General features: G+C 28.1%; 1 protein-coding gene across 3 annotated transcripts in view; it reads left to right on the forward strand.

The window, feature by feature from the left end:
• Positions 1-27,364, forward strand: part of LOC107443324 (insulin-like peptide receptor) — a 148,041-nt gene that overhangs the window by 85,535 nt on the left and 35,142 nt on the right. For all 3 annotated transcript variants that reach the window (XM_087167820.1, XM_016057149.4, XM_087167821.1), the window contains 6 exons: positions 14,102-14,644; positions 17,600-17,772; positions 18,775-18,967; positions 21,392-21,490; positions 24,179-24,326; positions 25,104-25,318. In XM_087167820.1, coding sequence (XP_087023946.1) covers positions 14,102-14,644; positions 17,600-17,772; positions 18,775-18,967; positions 21,392-21,490; positions 24,179-24,326; positions 25,104-25,318 — 1,371 coding nt within the window. The remainder of the gene's footprint in view (positions 1-14,101; positions 14,645-17,599; positions 17,773-18,774; positions 18,968-21,391; positions 21,491-24,178; positions 24,327-25,103; positions 25,319-27,364) is intronic.

The following is a 27,364-nucleotide window of genomic DNA, read 5'->3' on the forward strand; positions in this document are numbered from 1 at the left end:
CCCCCCCTCCCCATCGTACAAAACCGTACAAAATAGCAAATCCCCCCCCCCTCGGGATGTACGTACTTTTTGAACGGCCCCTAAACAACTATTTTTTGTTTTGTTTTAAGTTTGTATTTAATTTGATATTATAAAAATTTGCTAACTTTCATTTTAGCTTCCGGTAGCATTATTTAGCTTTCATTTAGAGAAGAGATTTGTTTGTTTGAAATGCTTAGTTTTTACTAAATAATTTTTTTCCTTTCTAATTTAACTTTCAACTCTAAAAATAAATCATTTGATAGCATCGTCTTTAGTGCATTCTGACTACAGCATGAGGTTGTCGATCTCTTCGTTAAAAAGAGCTCTCTAAATAAGAGCCACGCTCTCACAAATATTCTGAATACATTTGAATCTACTTATTTGTTTTGATACTTTTTCGTGTTTCTTTATTTGACCTTTTTCGCATTTGGTGCTGAGGTTTGCCAGGACGATTGGAGAGGTTTTGATGGTCTCACCAGAATAGTACAGTCTATGGAAAAAAAATTCTTAGTCTATTTAGAGGAGGACTTTCCTGAGGGATTCACTGTACTTTATCTTTCCTATTTTATTTTATTTTTTCACTGTACTTTATCTTTCCTATTTTATTTTTTAACTAGCTGAATGCTCTGTCTTCGTACAGAGTATAAAAAAAAATGTAAATATGATTGACACTACATAAACTTAAAATTTTTCGATACAATTATTATTATTATTGTTTTTATTATTATAATTAGTAGTAGTAGTAGTAGAATAATTTCTTTCTTTCCTGGTTACTTTACACTAATGGTTATTTCTTTAAACAAAAGCAATATTTTAGAAGTAGGATCTTATCAAAATAGAGATTGACTATACTCAGTATTATTTGGCACAGAATATGATGCTTTTGTTGAAAAGCATGATAGTTAAGATTTACCACAATTAAGCAAATTTCCTGTTAAATTCCTCTTAAATACATTCTTTAATTTTTTTAAAATTTTAATCACAGTTGTCTTTACAATATTTAGTTTTAATCGAAATATGTTTTGAAAGCGTTGTAATAAACAAAAATAGTTAGCTTTTCATTATGCTTATTCGGTGATTTTGCCCTGCCTTCTTTTATTTTTCAAAATTGTGTTCCCAGGAGCCCTAGAGTTCCATGCAGGGATTCCGAGAGTTAGAAAATTTTTTTTGTCCATTATTATTTAATATTTCCGTTATTTTTATGAAATTATTAAATTTAATCGCTTGTGGGAGAAGAAATTTCGAAACAATGTTTTTTCTAACAACATAATAAATGAATTATGAAAAGGATATTCATTGATGATAAATTCCATTAGTACTTCGAATCGAATTAAAAAAAAAATCGAAAATGAATAAGTATGTTTTTCTGATAACCATTCTCTATGTTTTTTTTTTTTTTTGTTTCCTTTTTCGTTTTTAACCATATTTCAGTTAATTAATATTCAGTTTATGCATGTATTACATACCTGCCAACTTTCACTTTTTCCGAGAATGGATTTTCAGAGTGGTTGTAAAACAATAAACGAAAAACAATCTGACTCAAAAATATATTTATATTTTGATCCCGTTGAAATTCGCTTGCGCAAGGATTATTATGCTTTCATATATTTATTGTAATTATTTATATGTAGTGGTGGTCAAACTCATTTATTATTATCATTATAATTCAAAAAGTTAATTGGAATAACCTGAGTATTGCTACCACTTTAAATATGAAAATAAAATCTTCCGGAAAATCCGGAAGAGTTGGCAGGTATGATGTATTAAAATCAAATTAAGAACTCAACTAGGTACCGCTCCAGGCCTGCGAATTCAACTGCCTGGCATGAAAACCAATCTTAAGATTATTATCGGAAAAACGATATGATGAAAAAATTTTTCTTCATTTATCCACTAAATATTTAGAAAATAATTCATAAAATTTAGATCATTACATGTTTATTTTCAAAATAATTATTAGACTTTTGTTAATTTATATATTCACACCTGCTGATGAAATTTTTTCATTAAATATTGGGATTTCGCCAAAATAAGCTCTATCACTTTGGTTTCCAGCCGAAAAATAGGTTCACAGCCGAAAAATATTGGAATATTGGTCCTAGAATAATGAATGAAAGAAAAATAATGTTAATAAAGAACTTGCAGTAAACTCCCATTGAGACTGCTTTTTGATCAAATACATGTTATCTTTTAAATAATTGAAAGGATGAATCATCTAAAATGTGTGTCCAGTATCATCTAAAATGTGTGTCCAGTATCATCTAAAATGTGTATCCAACCACTCGTGCTACTTATCCTATGAACAATTCGTTTTCTAACAAGCAACAATATAATGTAATAAACTAATTAAAATTATCGTAAAATCTCTAGAATCGAATGGTATCCGCTGTCCAAATTTCATGACCATAAACAGTTCTGGAGTTACACAAGAGACGCACAGGCAGACGCAGAAAGCATTTCCTTTCTTTTTTTAATGTGGACTATTTATTAACTGGTGAAGGCAACTGGCTCAAAATTAAAATAAGTTTTTATCAAAATCTCGGATAAGTCATTTCAAAAGCGATGTGTTTTTATTTGAATTTAACTGAATTGAAAAAAGAAAGTTTTAATATTTTTTTAAATTTCCTTAATGCTACAAATCGTATCGTAAAGCATGACGACAGTGTCTTGGTTTTATTTAAAATCCCTTCTTGATTGGACTGCAAAATTTTTTTTTTCCCCTTGCATTTTCTCTTTTTCAGTTCTTTGTCGTCATTTAAAGATTATTCCTTGATAAATTTTAGTATGTAACAGCAGTGTTCGTCTGTGCAACAAACAACACACATACAAGCTTCCAGTAATTGGTACTCATCGTCGTTTGTGTTGTTTTCAATTTTGATTTACATCCAACTCCTCACATTCAGAAAAAAAGTTTTATACATTTACCTTCCGTAAACAATAACATCCTCACTACCGCTTTAGGATAATCCTATCGCTGGATTAATCTGCTGCTTCTTGCACTTTTGCGAAATGTGCGAACATCGCCTAATATCCACTTTTAAGTCAGTCTTTGAGTGCAACAACTACGTACCACAACAGTGCTTCCAAGCTCTTTCCGGTCGATAAAATCTTTCTAGTGTGTTGTAGTTTTTTATTGTCTTATTTACATATAAATATGTCGTGAGAACCAATATATCTTATTGATTCGATGACGAATCAACTTACTGCTGCCAATTGCATAAGTGCGTTAACAGTGCTTTTTCAATTAAGTTCTGTGGAAAAAAATTCATTCGAGGTCAAGTCTTAAAGGTCGAGGTCTTTCTTAAATTTAAACTTTGCTGTTATTTACTGAGGCACAAATCTACTCTCCAATATAACAGGTCAAAAGAATTCAGAAAAGTTTTCTGAGATAACTTTGACTTCAAACATCAAACAACTTATCTAAGAATTCCAGAAATTCTTGCTTGAAATTGCATCAGGTCTGTAGGACATTTTATCTAAGAATTCCAGAAATTCTTGCTTGAAATTGTATCAGGTCTATAAGACATTTTATCTAAGAATTCCAGAAATTCTTGCCTGAAATTGCATCAGGTCTATAGGACATTTTATCTAAGAATTCCAGAAATTCTTGCTTGAAATTGCATCAGGTCTATAAGACATTTTATCTAAGAATTCCAGAAATTCTTGCTTGAAATTGCATCAGGTCTATAGGACATTTTATCTAAGAATTCCAGAAATTCTTGCTTGAAATTAATTGCATCAGGTCTATAGGACATTTTATCTAAGAATTCCAGAAAGTCTTGCTTAAATTGCATCAAGTCTAAAGGACATTTAGATGATTGGGTGTTTAATGGATACCTTTCAAACCTTGTTTTTAGTAGAAATATTGGAATAAATGGTTTTCTACAACAAACGCAATCAATGCTTCGTAAATTATGTTCACAGAATCCTGTTGTAGCCTTCAAAAACGATGATTTCAAAATTTATCAGGAATTTTTGGTCTTCAGGTAACAAATGTGAGTCGATATTCGATTGAAACCTAGTGTCAGAACCAAACTAGCATAAAAATGTACTGCTAAATAAGGAAGATAAAAAGTTCGAGTCTGATGGTTCCAACTTACAATTCATATAGAATTGGAAGTTTTTTTTTTTACTAGCATATATTGTTACAACGAATTACAAATAAATCAATAATTTAATTGAAAGATTTCGAATTCCAAAAGACTACAAATTTGTCCTTTTCTCTGACAAATAAAGAAACTTTCTTTAAAAGAAAGAGAAATTGCAATATCTTTAAAAATTTTTAAGCATGCAAATGTAAGTGGAGGGAAATTAATTGACTATTTTTATTTTCAAAACACGAAAGATTAATCTTAAAAACAATTTGTTTTACTGACAGTACAAGAACATAGCGCGAAATATTCAACACACGATTGATTATGTTTTGTTTATTCTGTTATTATTAAAACATTCGTTACTATTTTGCTTTTTCTATTACCATTTAATTTTTAGATATTTATCTGTGTCAATTCTGTTCATTCATTTGAAAATTAAAATGTTCTGTGCATATTCCGTTAATGTTTAAAACGTGTTTTTATAATGACTATTACGTTTGCTTTGACTATTGGGCTTATAATGTTTTGTTTAAATTTGTTATTATTCAGTTTAAATTGAGATCTTTTAGATTCAGTCTTACTACTTATTTTGCTTATGCTTAAAACATGTAAAAATTTTGAGCTGTTGAAAGTTTCTATTTTTTAATTATTTATCTTTATTAGAATAAAAAATTATTTTGATGAACTTTCGATAAAAGAATATTGTATATAAAGTAAATATGTAGGAATTTGAAAATTTAAAAAGAAAAGAAAATTCTTCAAGCTTGATGCGACACGTGTTTTTGTGTCCAAATTACATTTTTTGGTATTGTTGTGTTAAACTCAACTTAAATTTAAACAACATAAAGTTTTTATTTATTAGGGCCTTATCTTACATGCTAATTTTACACATTTCTGAGATAAAACTGAATTTTTTCAATAATAATCTTTGACTGACTTTGTTGAGGTCGTAGACTAATTTGGATTTATATTTATATAGTGCTACAGATTTACTCCTTTATACTCTGCTAGAAGGCTATATAATAATAATCTTCATTCATTCTGTGATTGATAGCTGAATTTCTCAGTTTTATAACATAATACTTAAAAATAAAATTAAAAAATTCTTTATTTGAAATAAAATTTTACGATCATCATTAATGAATAAATTTTGTTTAAGCTTTATTCTTAAAATAAAAGAAAGTACTCGGAAATGTTTTTACGACGAATTTTCAATATTTTGAAAAAAATTTTCGGAGAATGTTTCTTTCATTTTATTTATTGAACTATAATTCTTTTTCTTGCAATCTCAAATAAAATATATTATTTTTTTAAATAATATGATTACATTAATTAATTGATTATGTTTATTCTTAAATAATATATTTTAATAATTTTAAATATTAAATCATATACAAAAATTATTTTAATTATTGTACTGTTATTTTATCTGAAAAAAAAAAAAGCTGAGAAAGCTGAAATTACAGCGAATTTGTACATGCTTACTTTTAAATTTTAAAATATATTATATGTGTTCAAAAACTTTAATAAGTTAGATAACGGTATTTTCCTTAATCTAAAACGTTAAACCATATCTAAATCACGTACGTATCTTACAAAAATAATTAGACTTTTGGAATTCCAAAGTAATCCATAGACTTTTTTTTTGTACTTTTACAAAAATGGACATAGCTCGAAATGCGCGTTTTCGAAAATGGACACGCGACCTCATGGGAATCAAATGGAAATGGTGACCTCAAATACGCTAAGTTATAAGAGCAGACGATATTTTAAGTTACGAAATCAGACACAAAAGCATCCTTTCTCTGAAGAAACATACCTTTTTTCGAGAGGTTCGTATTTTTAACCCTTAAAATACAGGGAGTAGCCACAATTTGTAAAATGTGGTTCCAATAGTTTGGTCAGGAGAGCGTTTCAAAATTTGGATCTCTTAATGTTAATTTTACTTTTTGCATATTTCGCCATATCTCGAGAACTTTTTAAGCGATTTGAAAAATTTTTGTGTCATTAAAGCAAACGACTTGATAAATTTTTGTTTGCAATTTTTTACATCATTTTAAATTATGTAATTTTACGTAGCAATATAAAAATTTTGAGCAAAATCGGTTCAATAGCTCCTGAGAACTAGAATTTTAAAGAAGTCGTATATTTAAAATTCGATTTCTCAGGAACTATTCAACCTATTTTGTTCAAACTTTGTGTCTTTATATGTAAAATTACATTCTTTAAAATTATGTGCAAAAATCGTTTGTATTTTAATTCATAAGTGTTCCCACTATTATTAAATAAAATAATAAATATCTAATGAAATTTAATTTTTGCATAAAATTATTTTTGGACAAACTATTTTTAAAATTTTCTGCAAAAGTTTTTCATTTTACTTTAAAAGTTCTCGAGATATGGCGAAATGTGTAAAAAGTAAAATTAACATCAAGGGGTTCAAACTTTGGACCGCTCTTCTGACCAAACTATTTGGGGACCATATTCCCTAAATTGCAGCTAGCCCTTATATCTTAGGAGTCAGAAATCCAGATCTGTCGGGGGGGGGGAGTATGTTTTTTTCTGAGAAAGTATGTATTTGTTTCTGATTTCATAACTTAAAATATCGTCTGCAATAATAAATTAGTATATTTGACGTTCCACCTCATAACATTAAGATTGAATACTAGAAGTGAAAATCCGATCATAAGATCAAAAGTTATTCGGGATAGTCCGTTTTTTTTTGCGCACTCTACATACCTACAATGCGTATGCATGCATACTTTCTATCTATATTGTACTTTAAATGTATCTCCTATCATATATATCATAATTGGAATTTATAATGGATTCGTATACGTTAATTACTTATAATCAAGATTAAGTGTAATTATGATTATCTGTAATCATGTTTTAATTACTGGAAGGTATAATTACCTGTAATCGTTTTTTGATGTTATTGCAACTATTCATGACCATATGTTATTCTGATTACTTGTACTGATATCTAGATCCATTCAGATAATCGTAATTATCTGTAATTGCAATTACAAGTAGTGAATTATAGTAATAATTATCTGTAATCATTTACAGATGTAATCGAGTACTGTAATCGGCGCCCAACTGTGGTGTAAAAAACGAAATTAAACGCTATGTACATTTTCTTAACGCGAAATTTAAGTCTATGTCCATTTTTGTAATTATCTATGTCCATTTTCGTAAACGAGCGTTTCGAGCTATGTCCATTTTCGAAAACACGCATTTCGTGCTGTGTCCATATTTGTAAACGTTCATTTTGAGCTATGCCCATTTTCGAAAACGCGCTTTTCCGAGCTATGTCCAGATTTAAAAGCTCACCGACGATATATTGATAACTTACTGCGAAATTGTTGTAGGTTTTTTTAATGGAGAAGGGATAGATATATCTTTATGTGGAAAAAATAGTATATTTATGTTCATAAAATATAAATATAAGAAAAAAAGATAATTAATTGATGAGATACTCCAAAATTGAAGTTAAATTGGCTTTTGCCTTTTTTTTCTTCTAAGTTACAAGTTTTATGTTTCAGTAAATAATAAATAATTATTACGGAAAAAATCAGTTTCCTGGAATAGCGCATATAACTAAGGTAGGGGAAAAAAATTACTCTTCTTTTACGATTCTAAATTATTTCATTTTCTATTTCACTCATAAACGTTTTTTTATTTTTGAGTTAAATAAAAAATAATTTTATTTTTTCTTTCGAGACTATTAGATATTTTTTCATAGTTTTAAATTTTGATAAAAAGGCAAGGTAGGGTATTTTTGTAAGAAAATGCTTCAAATATTACATCATTTAGATTTATATGTTCTAAGCTGTTGATATTTCAGTTTCTGAGACGAAAGTCATAAAAATAATCATTTGCTCTCAGTGAAATTTTTTGTTTTCTCTCCGTCTGGGAAATAAACTCCGCGACGAGGAGGAAAGCAGATATTATTATTCTGCAAATAAAATATACTTCCCTTGTTCGCCGATTGGCGGTAGAAGAACTTGATCTTTGAATTGAGTAAAAAGCCCAGTGACCTACTTTCAAGTTGCTGCCGCTAGAGGGAGGAAAAGGTGGGTTGCCGTTTCGTTTCAAAAGTTGTAAACAATATCATGGTCGGCGTCTAACATAGAAAGGTTATCAGAAAGATTCATTTATCGTTTGTCTAGCTAGAAGCTTCATTATTATTTTATTGCTTTCAAACGATTTTTAAATAGAATCTTATTTTCTTCTGCATTTCATATTTTTATTTCTTATTAAATATAAATAAAAATTATTTTTTACTTCGTGCTCATTTTTTTTGTTTGATAGTTTTTGAAAATGTAAACAGAAAATAAATAAATAAATCATGTTTTTTTCCCCCTCTCTTTTAAATTTATTATTTTTCGCATCATGTTTGAAGAAGTGTAGACAAATTTTAATTAATTTTGGTTCCAAGAAAAATATGTTTAGCAATCAAATTTAAGACAAAATGCAAGTTGCAGGCGTATAAGTTTTTATATACCAAACGAAATGAAATCTTTATTTTACATTATTTTAAATTTGTAATTTAATTAAGAGGGCAAAAGTTACAAATCCAAATTTTCTTAGCAAACAGTAAATTAAGAATAAAAATGAGTATGTCATTGAGTATTAGACAATTTTAAGTTGATTCAGCAAAGAATTTCAAGGAAAACTAATTTTTTGGGGGGGGGGCGGGGTCACTTTACAGTGATTACATAGCATTAGTGACTTTATAACATTTGGGACGCTACCAAAGTAAAGAATATTGAAAATAAATAAGCAAATAACTTAAATACTTAAAAGCAGAGTGTCATTGTGAAATACTTACTTTACCGAATAGGAAAAGTTACTCTCGTTTTCAGCAATGAATAGAAAAAATAAATAACCGTTGACACAACCTTATGAAAATGCTAGTTTATTTTAAATTTATATACATTTTCATTTAATTAGTTACTATTATATTTTAAAACTGCTCTAATTCACAAATATATTTTTAAATTGTACAATGTAATATTTATAAGATCAAGAATTTCTCTTTTCTAAAAATTATTAAAAAATTTATATGCATGTTTGAAAAGTGTTTTTACTGATTAATTTTAAGGAGTCGGGCGATGAATGCTGCAGGTGTTTATTGTAAAAATTATGAAGTATATTACATATAAATTATCTATATAATTGGGTATTTGCATTAAACGGACACTTAATTTAATACGGACACTTAAACTAAATTTTTTTTTTTTAAATAATTACTGTGTGCGTAAAATTTCGTGTTCTGTGCTCGTAACTAATTAATAAATACTTAAATGAGCTCTCCTTTTTTCATACCTTGTAAAAAAAAATTATCTAAATTTTGTAATTAACTTTAATTATTTATTTTGGAGTCAACTTATGAGAAATTTAGAACCGTTAAAGAACGGCACAATTTTCTTAATCGTTAAAACGGACACTTCACAAGACTTCTTTAAAACCAACAAATCTTCGCGGAACTTTTCGATGGCCAACTGATGACGTATTTATTTCATCATTTTAAAATAATAACTCCTTGAAAACTTCGGTTTCTTATGATTTTTGATATTTTTACAGAACCATAACCTTATACCAAAAGTAATAACCCCTGGTGTATTTTTTTCTTCTTCAAAAATAAAGATAAACAATCAAGCAATTGATCCATAATAAATAAAAACTTCATTTGATTATCGTATTGTTAACTATTTCTCTCTCTTTTTTTTTTCTCCTTCTCTTTAAAAACATGACTCCATCCTAAGCGAATGAGAACGTTCGTTTTCTATTTTATTTTTAGATCATGTTTTTATTCTATTCTTAACTTACAATAACAAGAACTGACACATTTCCAAGGATTTGACACTGCCAATAGTAAATTTAGGTAAAGGTAAATTATTTATTGCAAGGTAACCAAGAAAAAAAATAGATCAGAGACAAATGACGTGTTAGAAGTTTAAACTAGTTAAACCTCGTTTATAAAGAGAATGGCTACGGAATAAATAGAAGTCCTAAAATTTTTGTAAATCAGAGAAATTTTAGGTAATTTAATTAAAAACCCAAAAAATCGAGGGAAATGAATGAAGTAGAATGGCTTACAAACAGAATGGCTACGGAATAAGTAGAAGTCCTAAAAGTTTTATAAATCAGAGAAATTTTAGGTAATTCAATTAAAAACCCAAAAAATCGAGGGAAATGATTGAAGTAGAATGGTTTATAAACAGAATGGCTACGGAATAAATGGAAGTCCTAAAATTTTTATAAATCAGAGAAATTTTAGGTAATTCAATTAAAAACCCAAAAAATCGAGGGAAATGAATGAAGTAGAATGGCTTATAAACAGAATGGCTACGGAATAAATAGAAGTCCTAAAATTTTTATAAATCAGAGAAATTTTAGGTAATTCAATTAAAAACCCAAAAAATCGAAGGAAATGAATTTGAGTTTAAAGTACGTGAAAGTCCAGTATTTGTTTTTCTAAAAAAGAGTCTTAAAAATTTTCTCAAATAAGTAAATAAATGAATCTTTATTTTCAACTCAACTTAAATTATTTTCAACTCAATCTTTATTTTCAACTTTCAAGTATAAGTGTTTTGTAACATATTTTTTGCATAAGAATACGGCATAACTGAAAAGTTAAAATATTTGTCACCGTTTACAAAAATCAGAGAAATTAGATGAAATCTGCCTGGAAAAATGTAGTTTTTTTCCCCTCCTGCTTGTACTCGTAGCTACCCTGATAAAATAGTCTTGGTTTTTATTTATTATGAATTTGGCCTATTTATTATGAAGAACAAATTACGTAAGATAGTACTTTATGCTTGCGCCTACGCCCCAAACACTTTCCCTTTCGGAGAGTTGTGTTCGTCAAATTGCGGAAATTGCGTTAATGATGGAAGGTTTCTGTTTTTAAATTGGCTAATTGATTATCATGCCAAAACAAGGCTGCATTAGTTTTGATTTTACTCTAACAGCAAAATTATGTGAAAAGATTTTTTTTAATATATCGTATTTTTTTTATTAGAGTATGGACAATAATAATTTTCTTAAAATTAAAATTTAGTTGTGATTAGTCGCAATTAAAATTAATTATGATTTAACATTTTTCTTACGGTTCTCGATATGAGTGGGAATTTTCAAAAAGAAATCGCCGAATATTTAAAAAAAAAAAAAGAAGAAGAAGAAATTGTCATACACATTAGAATTAAGATTAAATGTATCAACGAATTGGTAAGTATAATCAAGCAAAAACCCTTAACCTTAAAAAAAGACATTACTGTAAGGAATACCGGGCAATGACCTAAATCTACAAATGTGCTATTGATTTTTATGAAAAAGTGATTATATATACGTTTAATTGAATGACTAAAATTTGCAGAGGAATTTCATTATTCAAAGTATGTTTTGATGTTTTGACCGAAAAGGTGTCGCAACCTGTGCAAATTTTGGCTTACGAGTTCTCATGATATTGTGATTTAAGCCGATTTATATGAAAAATATACTTGTTACAAATTGCAAAATATTTAAGTGATACTAGAACGTTGTTTCCGTGCTAAAGACTTGACTAGATTTTGCTTCAAAATTTGTGCTTGATGTGTAATAATTTTGCATTCAACCACTTTTTCATCACAAAATAGACATGATAACTGCGTTGCTAGTGTGGTCAGTTTGAAGTCAATTCAAAAGTAATGTAAATATTCGAAGCAGTAACAATTTTTTCAGTTGAAATAGTTAAACTAAAAAATATAGTTTAAAAAGAGCTATATTAATATATAAAATATAATTATATATATATATATATATATTTTATAAAACGAACTTACTATGTAAAACAGAGATGGAGTCCTCCCTCCATCTAAATCTTCTTAAAAGTTTCTTTTCTTTTAACCATAAGTCTCCATCATAATTTAAGTTATGTAATCCGTAACAGCGCTTCATTTTATAACTAAATTCTTTCGACAGATAATAATAAATCTGAGCATTAACTTAGCTTTCTAAAAGTAGCAAAATTAACATTCTGATACTAAAGGTGTCCTAGATTCAAATTCTACTTCTTCCATATAGCAATCGCCATTATAATGTATAGAGAGTTAATTTTATGTATTGAAATTCCCTATTAAGTCACAAATATATTTGATTGTTTTTTTTTAATTCGTTGAAAGCGTATTTTTAAGGGAAACTTTTTCTAAATTATTGAAAAAAAAAAGTATTCTGACTTTTAATTAGTGGCGTAATTAATCGCGAATTTAAGTACATATAATTCATCATAGATTAACGTTGGAAATTGGGGAGACACATATTGTCAACATAAATTCTCGTTTACTCCGGTATTGCTTTAGAACAGTGTTCCCCAACCTCTTTATCACCGCGGACCTGTCAACGTTTGATAATTTTACCGCGGCCCACTGAGTGGGGGACATTGATTGTTTACATTTTAGATTATTTTGATTTATTAATTTTAATGTAATTGTATTTAAACACGCATTCAAAATAAAATACAGTTACGCTAAAAATAAATATAAAGTTATTTAATTGAGAACCCTGAGCTTGTTTCTTTGCAATATGACGGTTCCATCTGGGGTAATCGAAGACAATGATACATTACAAATATTTAAAAATTTATGTCATTGCCTCGGGGGCCCTTTTTTTTTAAATAAATAAAATTTTAATGGAACACAGATATTTTTAATTTGTGGTATAAACCTAGGAATTTAAATTCAGTTTCAGTGAAATGGGCGGCCCGGTACCATTTGATCCAGGTACCGGTCCGCGGACCGGGGGTTGGGGAACACTGCTTTAGAACACCCTTAAGAGGATGCTATATGATGGGAGAAATTCTCTTTCACCTTCAGGGCTGGATTACCCATTAGGCCAGACTAGGCCATGGCCTGGAGCCCCCAATGATTAGGGGCCCCCTTTAAATGGATTTTTTGAAAATAAATTTAGGAAAATTAAGAGAAACAATAATTGTTCAAATTTTTTCAAAATGTTATGATTATTTTTAGTTCTAAGTTAATAAAATGAAGTAAAATTTAATTTATTATTATTTATTTTAATTTTAAATATGCTTTCTTAAATGAGAAGACATATAAATACTTTTATATTTGAATAAATAAAAAATATACGAGAAAATTTTTTTAGCTAAGGGCCCCAAAAATTTTAATGGCCTAGGGCCCCGTGTACGCTTAATGAGGCTTTGTTCACTTTTATTAGTATTGTAAAGTTTAGAGAAAACTGAGTATAGGTAAACTTCAAACCCGTGAAATTTCAAATGCTGAAATTTTTTTTCCTTCAGAATATAAAATTGCATACAAATTATGACAGGATTACTTTCGTCACTGCGTAGTCTTCAGTTATCCTGCCATAATTTGTTTGCATTTTGATATTTTGAAGAAAACAAAGCAGCATTTGTAATGTCATGGTTTAATTTAGACTTACCTAAATTCACTTTTTCCATTTTTTTTAAAATTACCTTTATAGATGAAAGAGCAATGCGATCCTGCGTTCTCTAGGACGCTATAGCGCGGGAGATACTTTTCATCGCAAATTCTGCTTTAATCTCCATTGGGGTGCATTAATATTTAAAATTAAGAGACGAGTGAATTCAGACAAACCTAGAGATAACCATGAAGTTTCAAAGGTTGAAAATATATTTTCAAAATATCGAAAAATGCAAACAAGTTATGGCAGGATAACTTTCCCATAATTCTAAGGAATCCTTTCATAATTTGTTTGCATTTCGGTTTTTTGTTAAAAAAATTTTTCCACAGTTTGAAACTCTATGTTTTACTCTAGTATGTCAGAACTGACTTTTTCTAACCTTACGTTTTTAAATTACTTCTGGATGTCAATGTAGGGTATGAACTATATTTTCTTCAAAATATCTTATTTACTATTTTTGATTGCTCCAATGTTATTATTTTTTTATATGAAATAATTTTCTGTGTTGACAATTGTTTTTTTAAATTCTTTTCCAGTCTGTCTAGACGTGGACATACGGAACTCAGTGTCATCTTTTAGTAAACTAGAAAACTGTTCTGTCGTGGAAGGTTCTGTACAAATTCTTCTTATCGACAACGCAGAAAGCAAAGACTTTGAAAACATGACTTTTCCAAAGCTCAAAGAAATTACGGGTTACCTCCTCTTGTACAGGGTGCAAGGCCTTCAGTCATTATCTAAACTCTTTCCAAATTTGACGGTCATCAGGGGTGATGTACTGTTTCATAACTATGCACTTGTTATCTATGAACTTCGTGCCATACTTGATGTTGGACTCACAAGCTTAACAACGATCTTGCGTGGATCTGTTCGCATTGAAAAAAACGCTCATTTGTGTTATGTGGATACCATCGATTGGGATTTGATTGCAAAAGCTGGTCGCAACGGTCATTTCATCAAAGATAATAAAGCTCATGAACAGTGTCCGAATACTTGTCCTGAAATGGATTGTCATGTTAGCAGCAGCTCTAAAACTCATCGCCAGCAGAAGTTGTGTTGGAATTCTCATGCGTGTCAAAAAGGTTTGACCTTAACTTTTATCTTTTTATTTATTTATTTTAAATAATTATAACTTCTATTCTAAAATAGAGCAAGAGGAAATTTTTGTCAATTTTTTTTAATATGGAAATTGCAGTTTAGTTTTGAAGATCTAAGTTCATTCTGATTTGTTTGTTAAAAATATTTTGAAGTAAAGAAGAGAATTTTCTTCTGTGATCTTGGGTTACGTTGAAGTTTAAGAGTTGCTGTAAAGTAAAAATAATGAAATTAGCAGTGTCTCATGCTGAGTGAGATCAACGTGTATGTTTGTAGATGGTAAGTTGATCAACGTGCAGTGTGCAAAATGTAAAACTGGGCACTTGATTAATTTTTGATCTAATGATCTTTTCACGTATAACATGCTATAAGTATGGTCAGAGCCGGATTATACCTTTCGTGGGCCCTAGGCACAGCCGTTTTCGAGGCCCTTCCCTCCTTCCCCCACTCCTCCCCTCTTTTCAAAATATATGCTAAAATTTTCTTGCATATTTTTTTTAACATTTTTATTAATGTGGATTTTAATTTAAAAATTTGTTTATCGAACTTTATCTGCAATACCGACATACTGCCGATATTGCAGTTGATATCGATAATACGTACCATTATGATTAGTTCGATCAATAACTATGTAAAGGTAAACACTTCTCGTCAACAATACAACAACAAACCAGCAAAGAAAACAGTGAAATTGATAGTAAGATTAATTACAAGAAATAATTATACTACAAATAGCTTCATAGTTTTCATGATACTACTATGATAACTCAGTGAAGGAAATTAACATTGTCAAAAGTAAATCTTTTGACATTATTTATAAATAAATTTGCAAGGTAGGTTAAATGTTTACTAATAGAAAAAAAATGATTTAATACTATTTTAATAAAATGTTAGTCACGTTTTGTCAGGAACGTATTACGCCATTTTAGAAGTATTAATTTCAGAAATGACTAAAGGGCGTAAAGCTTACAGTGATTTGTACGATAATTTTGGTTTTCTTGTTCACAAAAATTTGTCAGAATCTGAGATTAAACTAGAAGCGCAAAATTTGGTGAAAATTTACTCATCCGATTTAGAGGAAAACTTTGTAGATGAATTTTTACTATTTTCAAATTTGTATGAACATAAATCTGCACAAGAAATGTTGAAGGCTCAAATTAAAGATAAACTTGTGAATACTTTTCCTAACGTTCACATTGCATTAAGAATATATTAGTCGATTCTTGGATCAAATGCAGAAGGAGAAAGATCTTTCTCCTTCCAAGAATCCAAAAATCACAAAAAAGTATTATATTAGATCATAAGATTATGCAAAATAATTTATTACCGAAAAATATTATATTTTTATTTGTATCTTCATAATTTTGTGCAAAATACACTTGTTGTTTTTAAAGCTAAATTATTTTTGTCAAAAATTTTTTTTCTCCCAAGTTTTTCGTAGTCCCTAGGCACGTGCCTAGTGTGCCTATAGGTTAATCCGGCCCTGAGTATGGTTCAAAAAAGTTAATCTTAAATATGCTAATTAATTGGTGGGAGATAGAGCATTCGCCTTCCAATGAGGTGAACTAAGTTCGAATCCCAGCGATGGCTGGTCGATACGAATTCCACACCGACCACAATGCTGACGTAAAATATCTTCAGTGGTTGGTAAGAGGAAGGGGAGAAGGGCCAAATGCATGAAACCGGTCTCTCCCCAGATGGCGTATTCGAGCGTTGTAATCGCCAATAACTGATTGTTCTTGTTGCAAGCTGTGCACCATCTTACGTTAGTGTTAGCGCCTTTAGCATTGTAAACACAAGTGTTGTTAGCATTGTAAGCACAAGTAATATGTAATCAAATACCACGTTTGCAAGAATCTCAAAACACAATGATCACGTTGTGAGCCAAATGGCTTTAAAATACACCAGAAACAGTAACCAGGAAGTATAGGCTGTATGGAGCTTGCAGCGTTCCCTTGGGTAGAAAACACCATCCATAATACAACACTTAGCTAAGCCTAACCATATAACCTCTTAATCTCAGAAAACAATTCATAATAAATAGAATTTTGAAATTTTTTCTCAAATTTCTATGTAGATATTCTTTAGATGTTCCTCAACCAGTTTGAACTAAAATAAGCAGTTTTTGCCAGTTTGTAATGATATAAGAAGAAAGTTTATTAACAGCTTAAAACTAGCATACTGAATAACGTTGATGATGAACATGAATTTTTTTATCAGTTACTGAAACTGAAATAAAAATGTTTGCCTCAATCCCAGTAAATGTTTCTAAAAATATTAAATGAATTATCTCAATTTAAAAGCAGAAAATAGATGGGTTTTTTTTAAAACATATACCCACTTTACTTCACCTGACCTTATATTACTGAAATAAAGTCAGAAGTTGTTTTTTAAATTTGTAATCTTATTAAGTTACACTAATTAGAAATATAAAGATTATGTTTGTGTATACATGTGTTGCCTGTTCAAAGCACTAATTGTGTTATTTATTGTGTTACGGTTTTACAACAACAGGTCACAACGGTTTTAGACCCCAATTCTTTACTCCGTCCTTTCTTTGGGATTATTCTGCGGCACCAACACCATCAAATTTATTTATTTATTTTTAAAAAAATTTTTTTTTTATTAAAGTAATTCAGCTATCAAAAATAAAGAATTTTTTTAATGGTAATGTCACCTAATCAGAATCATGTTAAAGAAATTTTTTGCTGAAACATTCAGAAATAAAAGCGATTCTTACTGATGCTTTTGGCTACATTTCTAAATTGATTTCAGAATTTGCACTTAAATTTACCTCTTAAAAATAACGTTTTTCCACCATTAAATTTCAAAGAGCAGGCGTAATTTATTTTTTTAAATGTTCATGTTGTAAAGTTTATAAATTTTATAAATAAAGTTTATAAATGTATGTTTTTAACAGAATAATTCATTATGTTTTCTAGTTTGTGGTGTAGACTGTGAATATCAAAATTTAACTTGCTCAACAAAACATCAGTGTTGTCATCAGGAGTGTTTAGGAGGATGCAACGGACAACTAGCTGATGAATGCATAGCTTGTCGTCATGTGGTTTATAACAGAAAATGTATGAAGCAATGTCCACCTAACACATTTAAGGTATGCACCTTTTTCTCATCATTAGTTAGGGATTTTATCGTTCAGCTTTTAAAAAAAAAAATTTTTACAAAAATTATAGAAATCATTATGTTGCAATTATATAATCACAACTTCTAAAATGAAGTTATTATTAGTTTGACATGAACACATTTATTTATGAAGAATGCAAAAAAGTGTTTTTAAAATATAATATATAAAATATAATTAATTCTGTTTTCCCTGGGGGAATATTATATAAGTTCCTCTGAGGAATAATTTTTGCTGACAAGCGATACAGGTGATAAAAGCTATGCTTATGTCATATCTAAAAATCATTACTGCAATTAAGAGTTTAAGTTAAGTTAAGAATCATTAGTTTTTTAAATACTTGTGTTTTAAAAAAATAATAAGGGTATGGGTAATAGATTGCAGAAAATATTCTTACTATTTATGCAAACCCCTTATCCCTATGTTGCAGTGCATAATTAAAAATTAACCTTTAGACATAAGCAAAATAATCAGCACAATTTAGATAAGATACAGGTGTGCGCCACAGGGGCTACAGGTGTTACGAATCCCTTTCTCTCACTCTGACTAAACTTGTTCTGACCAGTTGAGTCTATTGTGTGTAGTCTATTGCGCCTGTATTGCAAAGGAAGGGGCAAGATATCAGCTCCTAGGTTTTTTTTTCTTGCTTTAAAAGATCCAGTAATCTTTTTTTTAAAAAATCGAGTTAAAGGGAGTAAAATTCGAGTAATCGAGAATAATTAACATGAAATTGAAGATAAAAGGGTTGGGACCTCATAAAAAAATCGAGTTATAGTAATATTCGAGCTATTGTACTTCGAGTTATGCCGAATTGACTGTATTTTGTGAAACTACCGTTTTTCCTAAAGTTGAATTTGTGAAGGTACGGTAGTAAATTTCACCTGGACAGACCACTGGTATTTCAATTTTTAAATGAAGTTCATTTGAAAAAAAAGTATACTTTTTTAATGTAAATATTTTTAATTTTTCTTTCAGTACTTAGGTAGAAGGTGTATTGAAGAAAATAAATGCAAAAAAACGAGAAACAAGCTCTCCATTTCACATGACACTCAGGATATTTATTGGAAACCATTCCAGGGTCAATGTTTACCTCAATGCCCTCAAGGTTACTCTGAAAGCAAGACGAATAAGCATGAATGTAAAAAGTGTAAAGGACAATGCCCTAAAAGTTAGCCTCACTTTATCTCTTATTTTAGAAATATTGTATTGCACTAAAAAAAGGAAACAAAAATATTCTTTTCTTCAAAATTTTTTCAATGCATAATATGATACTTGGGAATATTATCTGAAAGGTGGTGAAAAAACTTATAAAATGTATTAGAAACTTGTTTATTATACCATTTTATCTTAACTCAATAATTTTATTAAAAAATTCTTAGTTGAAAATATTTTTTAAAAACATTATCACTTTAACAGAATTTGTGTGCTTGTTCTATTGGACAAATAGTATTATAATTTTACCTATTTTATTTTTTATAATTGTATTGTTATTGTGTTATTATTTTTTTAATTGTATTATAATTTTTGCAAATTTTTGTGGTATCATCAAAGTAACAAGTTTAAATTGTATTAGTATTCCAAGATATTTACTGATTAATCAGAAATTGAAATTAGGATTAATGAAGGGGTTAGTTTTGATAATTCCTATTAACAATACCACATTTTTAACTTATCTGAAATAAAGTAGTATGTATGAATAAAGTATTAGCAGAAAAATCCGATTACTTAAAAATATTATTCTGAAATCATATGTGAAACTGAAAATTAATCCCTCCTAGCATTGAATGGGAATATATACAATTTTCCTCGGTTGACAAATTTCCATTGAATTGCAAATGTTGTAAGGCAAAAAAAGAAAAAAATAATAATTATATGGCAAAAAGATCTAGATAAAGTACTCAAAATCTTAATGTAGTTATTCTGTAATGCAATTATAACTTAATTTTTCAAACAGTTTGTCATGCAATAAAAATTATTTTGCAATTTTTAAATGAAATGATGTAGTTAATAATTATATTAATTTCTTGATACAGGGTTCCTTAATAAAAAATATTTTGTCCTGATATTTCTTTTTTTTTTACCAGAAAATCCCATTTCTATGAATATAAATGCAAATTTGAAGAATTAATTGTTTTAATTAATAATAACTTAGGAATCCATTCTACACCGATATACAAGATTCAAGTTTATAGTCTTACCTACATGAATCATTGTTTCAAAATTTTTAGGAATTTACTCATTTGGTTATAAAAATACTTAATTAAATTTTTCACTGTTAAATTTTTATGGTGATGTATTTAGGGATCATATGCTTATTTATTATTTTCAGCAAATCCAATAACAAATCTTGTATGGTAGAATTCTGTAGTTTCACAATTTTTTATTTCTCTCTTTCATCTAATGTGATCTAACAACTTGAAATAAAATAATCTACAACAGCTGATTCTATTTCAAATTACAATTGTAGTTAATTTAAAAATAGATATCTATATTTATTTTCCCTTTACTTATTATTTCTTTTTAAATTTCTTTGTGCTTCAGAGTTCATATGGTTCAGAAAAACCTGCATGGCTTGTTTACTGCGTTGCTTCAATTAAAAGTATTTCTCTGAAGCTTTCAAGTTTACTTTTTTTACTATCTTTATCATCGTCTGATGAATAATGTAAATAAAATTTTGAGAAATATTTGAAAAATTATCAACGAATACAAAACAAAGTATAATATGTAAATTTAGAAATTTAGGTTGGGGAGCATCTAAATGTTAAAAGCTGTTGAGGAAATCATTTTGCATATTGTGATGAAAATGGTGCAATTTTTTTAATGAAAATGTTTTTATCTTTTGATAATAGTCATTCATTTTTAAACATTTGATAGTTACACCAGCAAATAAAATTAACAATTAATAGAAGGTGGTTATTACTCCCTTTTTCCTGTAATTCACCATTCCAAATATTTTTTTATCTAAAAAGTTGCTTCGAAGAGAAGTCAGTCCAAATGCATAGAAAAATTTTCTTTTAAGAGAATTCCCAAAACATTTTGTTAGAGATTAATTTAATCCTTTTTCTAAAGGAAGTTTTTCAAAGTCAATATATAATATTCAATTGCTAATACAAATAGGCTTCTAAGAACCTTTTAGTTGAAAGTGAGAAAGTTTAGCTTTTAAAAAATTATCACTGAAAAAGCTTTTCTAAAATAAACCTTGTTGTAAACAAATTGAGTTTTTTTAAACACCTACATAGCCTTAATTACTCAATGGTCATAATGAAACATAATAGAAAGTGTCTCATGAAGGCATATTGTTAAGTAGATAAATGAAAAAATATCTTTTTATTGAATTAATGACTTCCTTTGTTTCAATTTAACTGAGATGAAATAGAATTTTGTTTGTTAAAGAGTACAAAATATAAATTAATTTATTAGAAGAGTAAAAAAAATATGGTATTGGAGGTAACAACATTACTCACATTTACTTAGCACACTTTTTTTATTGTACATCCTATGATTGTGCTGTTTTATTTTGCTCATATGTTTGCACAACTTGCATTTATTTTAGAGCTTTTTAGTTAATTATTTAATATTTTTTTCTTTATAGTCTGTGATGGTGCTGTTATTGATAGTGTTAGTTCTGCTCAAAAACTTAAAGATTGTACTTATGTCAATGGCTCTCTAGAAATTCAAATACAAGGAGGAGGTAAGATTGAACAAACGCCTGCCTTTTATAATTTTTTCCATTGAAATAATAAATAATTTTAAATTTAAAAAAAAATGCTTTTTTATAATTTTTCTCTCTCTCTAAATTGGATGTATGTTTCAGAACAACAGTCACGTTCGTTTATAACAAGAAAGTTACGGCTTTAACATCTCTCTAATTAAATCAGATTGCTCTTTAAACACGAGTGAGATGGACTTTTCTAAAATAAAAGCTACAGCATGCAAAATGTATAAAAATAACTTATTTTTTATAATTTTTTATCTACACGGATAGGAATAATGCTTGACTTATTTTTTGACTGAACTTCAGCCATTGTTTAACGTACAACTTCAGAACACAAAATGCATTATTACTTACACCAACTAATTTTGGAAAAGTTTGTAATATCTTGTCTAATTAGATGTTGATGGTGGTGGTTTAAATGTTTCTCTACCAGCGCAATGAGCTTATGTGTTTTACAAACATTTGATCTAATAGAATAGCAATAGTTGATATAAAATCTATTATTCTGTTGTTTGCATTACAACATCTTCTGTAAGTTATTGCAGTGAAAAACATTTAAAACTTGTTATTCAAATTGAGTTAAATAGGGCTTGATATTGAAACGCATATTTTATTTTATTGAAATGTTTTCTTTTCTTACCTAGTTTTTTTAACTATTAAGTTCCACTTCATTATCTGATCTGTAAATTTTATTAGTTAAGTTTTTACTATTTTTGTTCACTTTGATTTGTTGCAGCTTTTATAACTAAGCAGCATAGTAACACAAAAATGCACATATAATGTACTCAATATAAAATACTTGGGGAGAAATATAGAAAATAATTTGCTGTCCAGGTCCATCCTATGATGCAAACTTTGTTTCCTGCAGAAAATGTAATGTTCCTAGACATTAATGCTCATATTCATACAGCAGGACTTGTTCAATCATGGTTTGATGAACACGAAGATGAAGTGTAATATTATCTTTGTTTGGGCAGTCCCCCGACCTTAATATAATTTCCATTATGGTATATTCCATGAAGAATTGTGTAATATTCCTCTGATTACTGTTCAGAATTTATAATTCTGTAATAGTTGCGTAACGCCCTATTAATAAAGGACTTATTATAAAATTAGGATGTTTTCATTATTTTGATAAACATCTGTATATATGATGGGAATGTTTTGTCCCTACTATGCAGTCAGGTGTTTTAATTAGAGATTAGGTGTCTTAATTAGATGTTAGGTTTTTTTTTTATTTGTTGGTGCATTAGTAGAATTTGATAGTTAGTATTGGATAATATTATTCTTTGACCTTATTTTTTAGTATAATTCATCAAATGTTTTTATTGAACTTTGGTGTAGAGGAGCTCAAAATAAAAGCCCTCTTCAGTAATTGTCATACATAAATTTATAAAGCATTGATAAAAGTGATGTTTATCAAAAGTGATTTCAGCCAAATTTAAGTTGTATATAATCTGAGTCAGCATTTCCTCCGGAAGAAACCTGTAACACTGGAAAAAATGAAGGAAACTGGAACTTTGCGATTTCGGAATGAAACTTGACTAGATTTTATCATGAATTTAAAAATTCGAATGTATTAATTATGGATTAAAAATTTATAGTTTAAAATTTTTAACTTTATTTTCATTTAATTCATAATTAACTTATAATTTTATGATTAAGTGTGTTAAAGCACTGTATGTATTAAAAATATTTATTTATTACTAATATTTATAATTAATATTTATATTCAATGTAAGAATGGTTTTCAGTATGTATACTTAACAGAATTTGGTTTTGAAAACTTGTTTGCAACTATGAATACAATGTGTGATTTGTATTTTATTACAATAATAGGATAATTTGATTATGATACTTTAAAAGTTCTTTATATTCCAAAATAAAGTTCTTTTTATATTTCTTTATGTTAAACATTAAAAACCGCAGTTGTTTTAATTTCTTTAAAAACCACAGTTGTTTTAATTTCTTAATTCATTAAATTTCTTTTTTTCTTCAAATTTTTTATTTTTTTATTTTCATTGAGTATTTAAAATAGCTTCATTAAATGACTTGGAGATAATACTATTTAATACTTGATATTTCTATATTTTAAAGATTTTCTTTCATTTGGGATGGAAGAAACATATTTTTTTTTCTCAGGCATTTCTTCCATGGTTTTTTCCTCTTGTAAGAAACTTACCATCCTTGTATATAATCATACCTGCTATCTTATTAAAGTATCTTATCCTATAAATATCTTATTTAGTTAAGTCTTATTTAGTAGATATAATTATAACTACAATTTTATATTCTTTCTGAAGATGATTTTCTCTAGTTGTAGGGAAAAGACAACTGAATTATTGTTGGTAGAATGATTGCATGGAATTCAATAATATGTAGTGGTTGTTAAAACCATATTTATAAATCTAAAAAAGTAAGACAAATAATATAAATGTTGTTACTATTTTAAATATAAAAACAAGTCATAGTAAAAATCCTTTTAAATTGGTAACTATGCAACCTATTTGAAACTCGGTTTAGTTAGTTTGTTTAAAGAGAGAGAAGGAAAATATAATCTTGTTGATTTTTAATAATTGTGTTTTTTATGGAATTTTTTTCTGCTCTATGTTCTAAATTATATTTAGGTGTCATGAAATGTTATATTTTTTGTTACTGTTTTAGATAATATCATCAAAGAATTGGAATCCAGCCTAAGCAGCATTAAGGAAATAAGGGGTTATTTAAAAATTGCTAGATCTTACCCTCTGGTGTCTTTAAATTTTTTGAGAGATTTGGCATACATCCATGGAGAACAATTAGACAAAAAAGAGTGAGTTGAATATTTTCTTAAGTTTAGTCTGAATGTTTCAGTAAGGTATAAAATATATGTTATTAATTGAATTATCTATATACTTTCAACTATAAAGTGCTGTTTGTATGTTTCATTTATATGCCGTTTTATTGTTGTCCCAGTCGTTCCTAATCTCTCCAATGTTAAAATAGTTAGTTTATACTTCAGAAAAAAGAATATGAATTATTTGTTTTTTGCCTTTTTCCTTTACTTTTTTTAAAAAAAGAATATATATATATATATATATATATATATTTATGTACAGTCAGGCCTGCTTTAAGCAATACCATTGGTTCCAGCCCATTATATTCAAATAAGTAGGTTATTCAACTTAAAGGGAAGTGCATTAGTCAAACTTAAATTCTATATTTTCAATAATTTTTACTTTGAAATGGCATGTAATACTTAGTATAATGTTTGAAGAAATAAACTCTTTTTAATAATGAATAAATAATTATAATTTGAGTTTAGTGACACTTTATTACATTTTATTCTATATAAAAAATATATCTATGAAAATGAAAGGTATAGTATACAAAATTTATATAAAATCACAATTTATATGAATACAATACTACTATCAATCAAAGAAATCTGTTATTGGAGTAAATTTTAAAGCGCATTGAACTAAATATTTCTCCACTTTTAATATGAATGTATTATATAAAAATTTTATAACAGAAAATATATGTTTTTGACATTTACAGAAGTAGTTTTGTTCAATAATTAAAAAATAAAAAAACCCTTTTATTTTAGATATGCCTTGCTTGTATTAGACAACCAGAATCTTCAAGAATTGTGGAATTGGGAAAGTAGGAAAAATAAGCTTATGATCAAAGGTGGTAAAGTTTTCTTCCATTTCAATTCCAAACTATGTCCAAATAAAATTGAGGAACTTAAAAGCCATGCTGAGGTTATGCCTTGGGATGAAAGAGATGTCTCCCCTAGCTCAAATGGAGATAGAGTGGCTTGTAAGTGTTTGTTTAGTGGCTTGTAAGTGTTTGTTCAGTGGCTTGTAAGTGTTTGTTTAGTGGCTTGTAAGTGTTTGTTTAGTGGCTTGTAAGTGTTTGTTTAGTGGCTTGTAAGTGTTTGTTTAGTGGCTTGTAAGTATTTGTTTAGTGGCTTGTAAGTATTTGTTTAGTGGCTTGTAGATGCTTGTTTATGTTTAATAGTGCTGAACAATTTTCAACTCAGCCTAGCAGTAATGTAATTTAAAATTGATTTAAACCTTTTGGTAAAAGTAATGGAATTCACATGCTTTTTATCTAAACACATTTATAGATACACATTTATTTTAACAATTTAAAAAAAAAATGAATAAAGCTATTCAGGATTCATAGTTATCCTGATATTCCTTATTTTCTTGATTAAAAATATGTTCTGATTTTTTACGTTTTGCCCTGATATTTCTGTTTGTTTGTTTCTTCGAAACTTAATAATTTCAACTGAAAAGTTATACTGAAATGAATTTTAAAAGAAAAAAAAATTATTACAGTTGATAAGAAATTATATACATATCAATGTCAAAACCAGTAATTTCTTATTTAAAAGTGAAATCCGAAACTTGTATTAAAAAAAAAAAAGAGTTAGCGTGAAAAAAGGAATCCCTTTTTTTATTTTCCTCAGAAGAACAAATTATTGCTAGAACAGTTCTGCTACAAGAATTTTCTTATTAAGTCGCATCTTTTTTACGGAATTGTTTCTTATTTTTGCCATATTACACCTCTTATCATCATTAGTCAGTCATAGGCATTTGACCCTAAGATTATGAACAGGATGGCTAACACATGAGCATCTGAAGAAGAGTAAAAACTTTTCTTCCTCATTACAATTATATTTAAAAAAAGAAAAAAAAAGAAGGAAATCGAAAAAAAAAAAAAAAGAATCTGACTTTACTATTTAATTCTAAAATAGGCTTGATATATAAGTTAAACATTGCTGCGAGGATCTTGTTAAGACTATTATTCTAGAAAATATTGTGGATTATAAATAAATCACTATTTTGTACCAAAAATAAATTGTGATTATTGAATTTGTATCGAGGACTCAACTTTTTGTGTTATTTTGGCTTCTTTTATGGTCGTTTTCTTGCGTTATTGCATCATTCATTCAAATTTTTTTTCTTAGAGAAGAGGCCGGGTCCCCTCTGTTCCATCTGAGTGACAAATTTCCATGATATGAAAAAAAGTGTTTTTAAGCCGTTAATTCTATTAATTTTGCATAATTCTTTATTTAAAAAAATTTCTAGTTTTCACTAAAAGCCTTAATTATCTAAAATTATAAAGTAAAAACATTGTATTTCACTCTATTTTCAGATTAAACTGAATCCTTTGAATTATTATTATTTAAAGTCATGAAAATAGTCATTAAATTCTGGAATCATTTACTAATTTTTTATGGTAAAGTTTTGATACAATGCAGATCTTAGTTGTTTTGGAAAGTTTAAATCATATTTTTAATGTATTTAATAATATAACTTAATTCTTAAATATTGCAAACATACAATATTTCGAAATTAGAGACAGTCCACAAATTACTCATCGTTCTGACCTGTGATGTTATTTGACACTTGATGATGGGAAAAAAAAACCTCTGCACTTTTGCATAGTAAATTTTTTTCCTCTTATCCATTAAATTGCAGTCAAAGCATTGTTTTTCATTTCTTATACTTTTTTCTTTCATTTATAAATCGAATGTAGTTATGTAGTTTTAGATGTCCTTTTGCTTTGAGTCATAGTTTATTAGTTTTAGTCTACTTATTAGTTTAGTCTAGTCATTGTTTATTAGTTGAGTCATAGTCTGTTACTCTTTACTTTGGCAATCTTTGTTTCCAGAATTTGCTGCATTTTTTTAAAAATTTGTCTTATGTTTATTTTTGTTTGCATTTATTCTTTAGTCTGTAGATTATGCAAGTTGTAGAATTTAAGTAGCTTATTCCAGGAAAATAGCTGTAATTATCAATTTTCTTTTCAACTTTCAATCCATTTTTATGTTAAGGAATCTGATTCCATAGTCAA

Source organism: Parasteatoda tepidariorum, chromosome 7 (genome assembly GCF_982258835.1).
Source record: "Parasteatoda tepidariorum strain Cologne lab strain chromosome 7, Ptep-v5.0, whole genome shotgun sequence".
In the NCBI taxonomy this organism is placed as follows: Eukaryota; Metazoa; Arthropoda; class Arachnida; order Araneae; family Theridiidae; genus Parasteatoda; species Parasteatoda tepidariorum.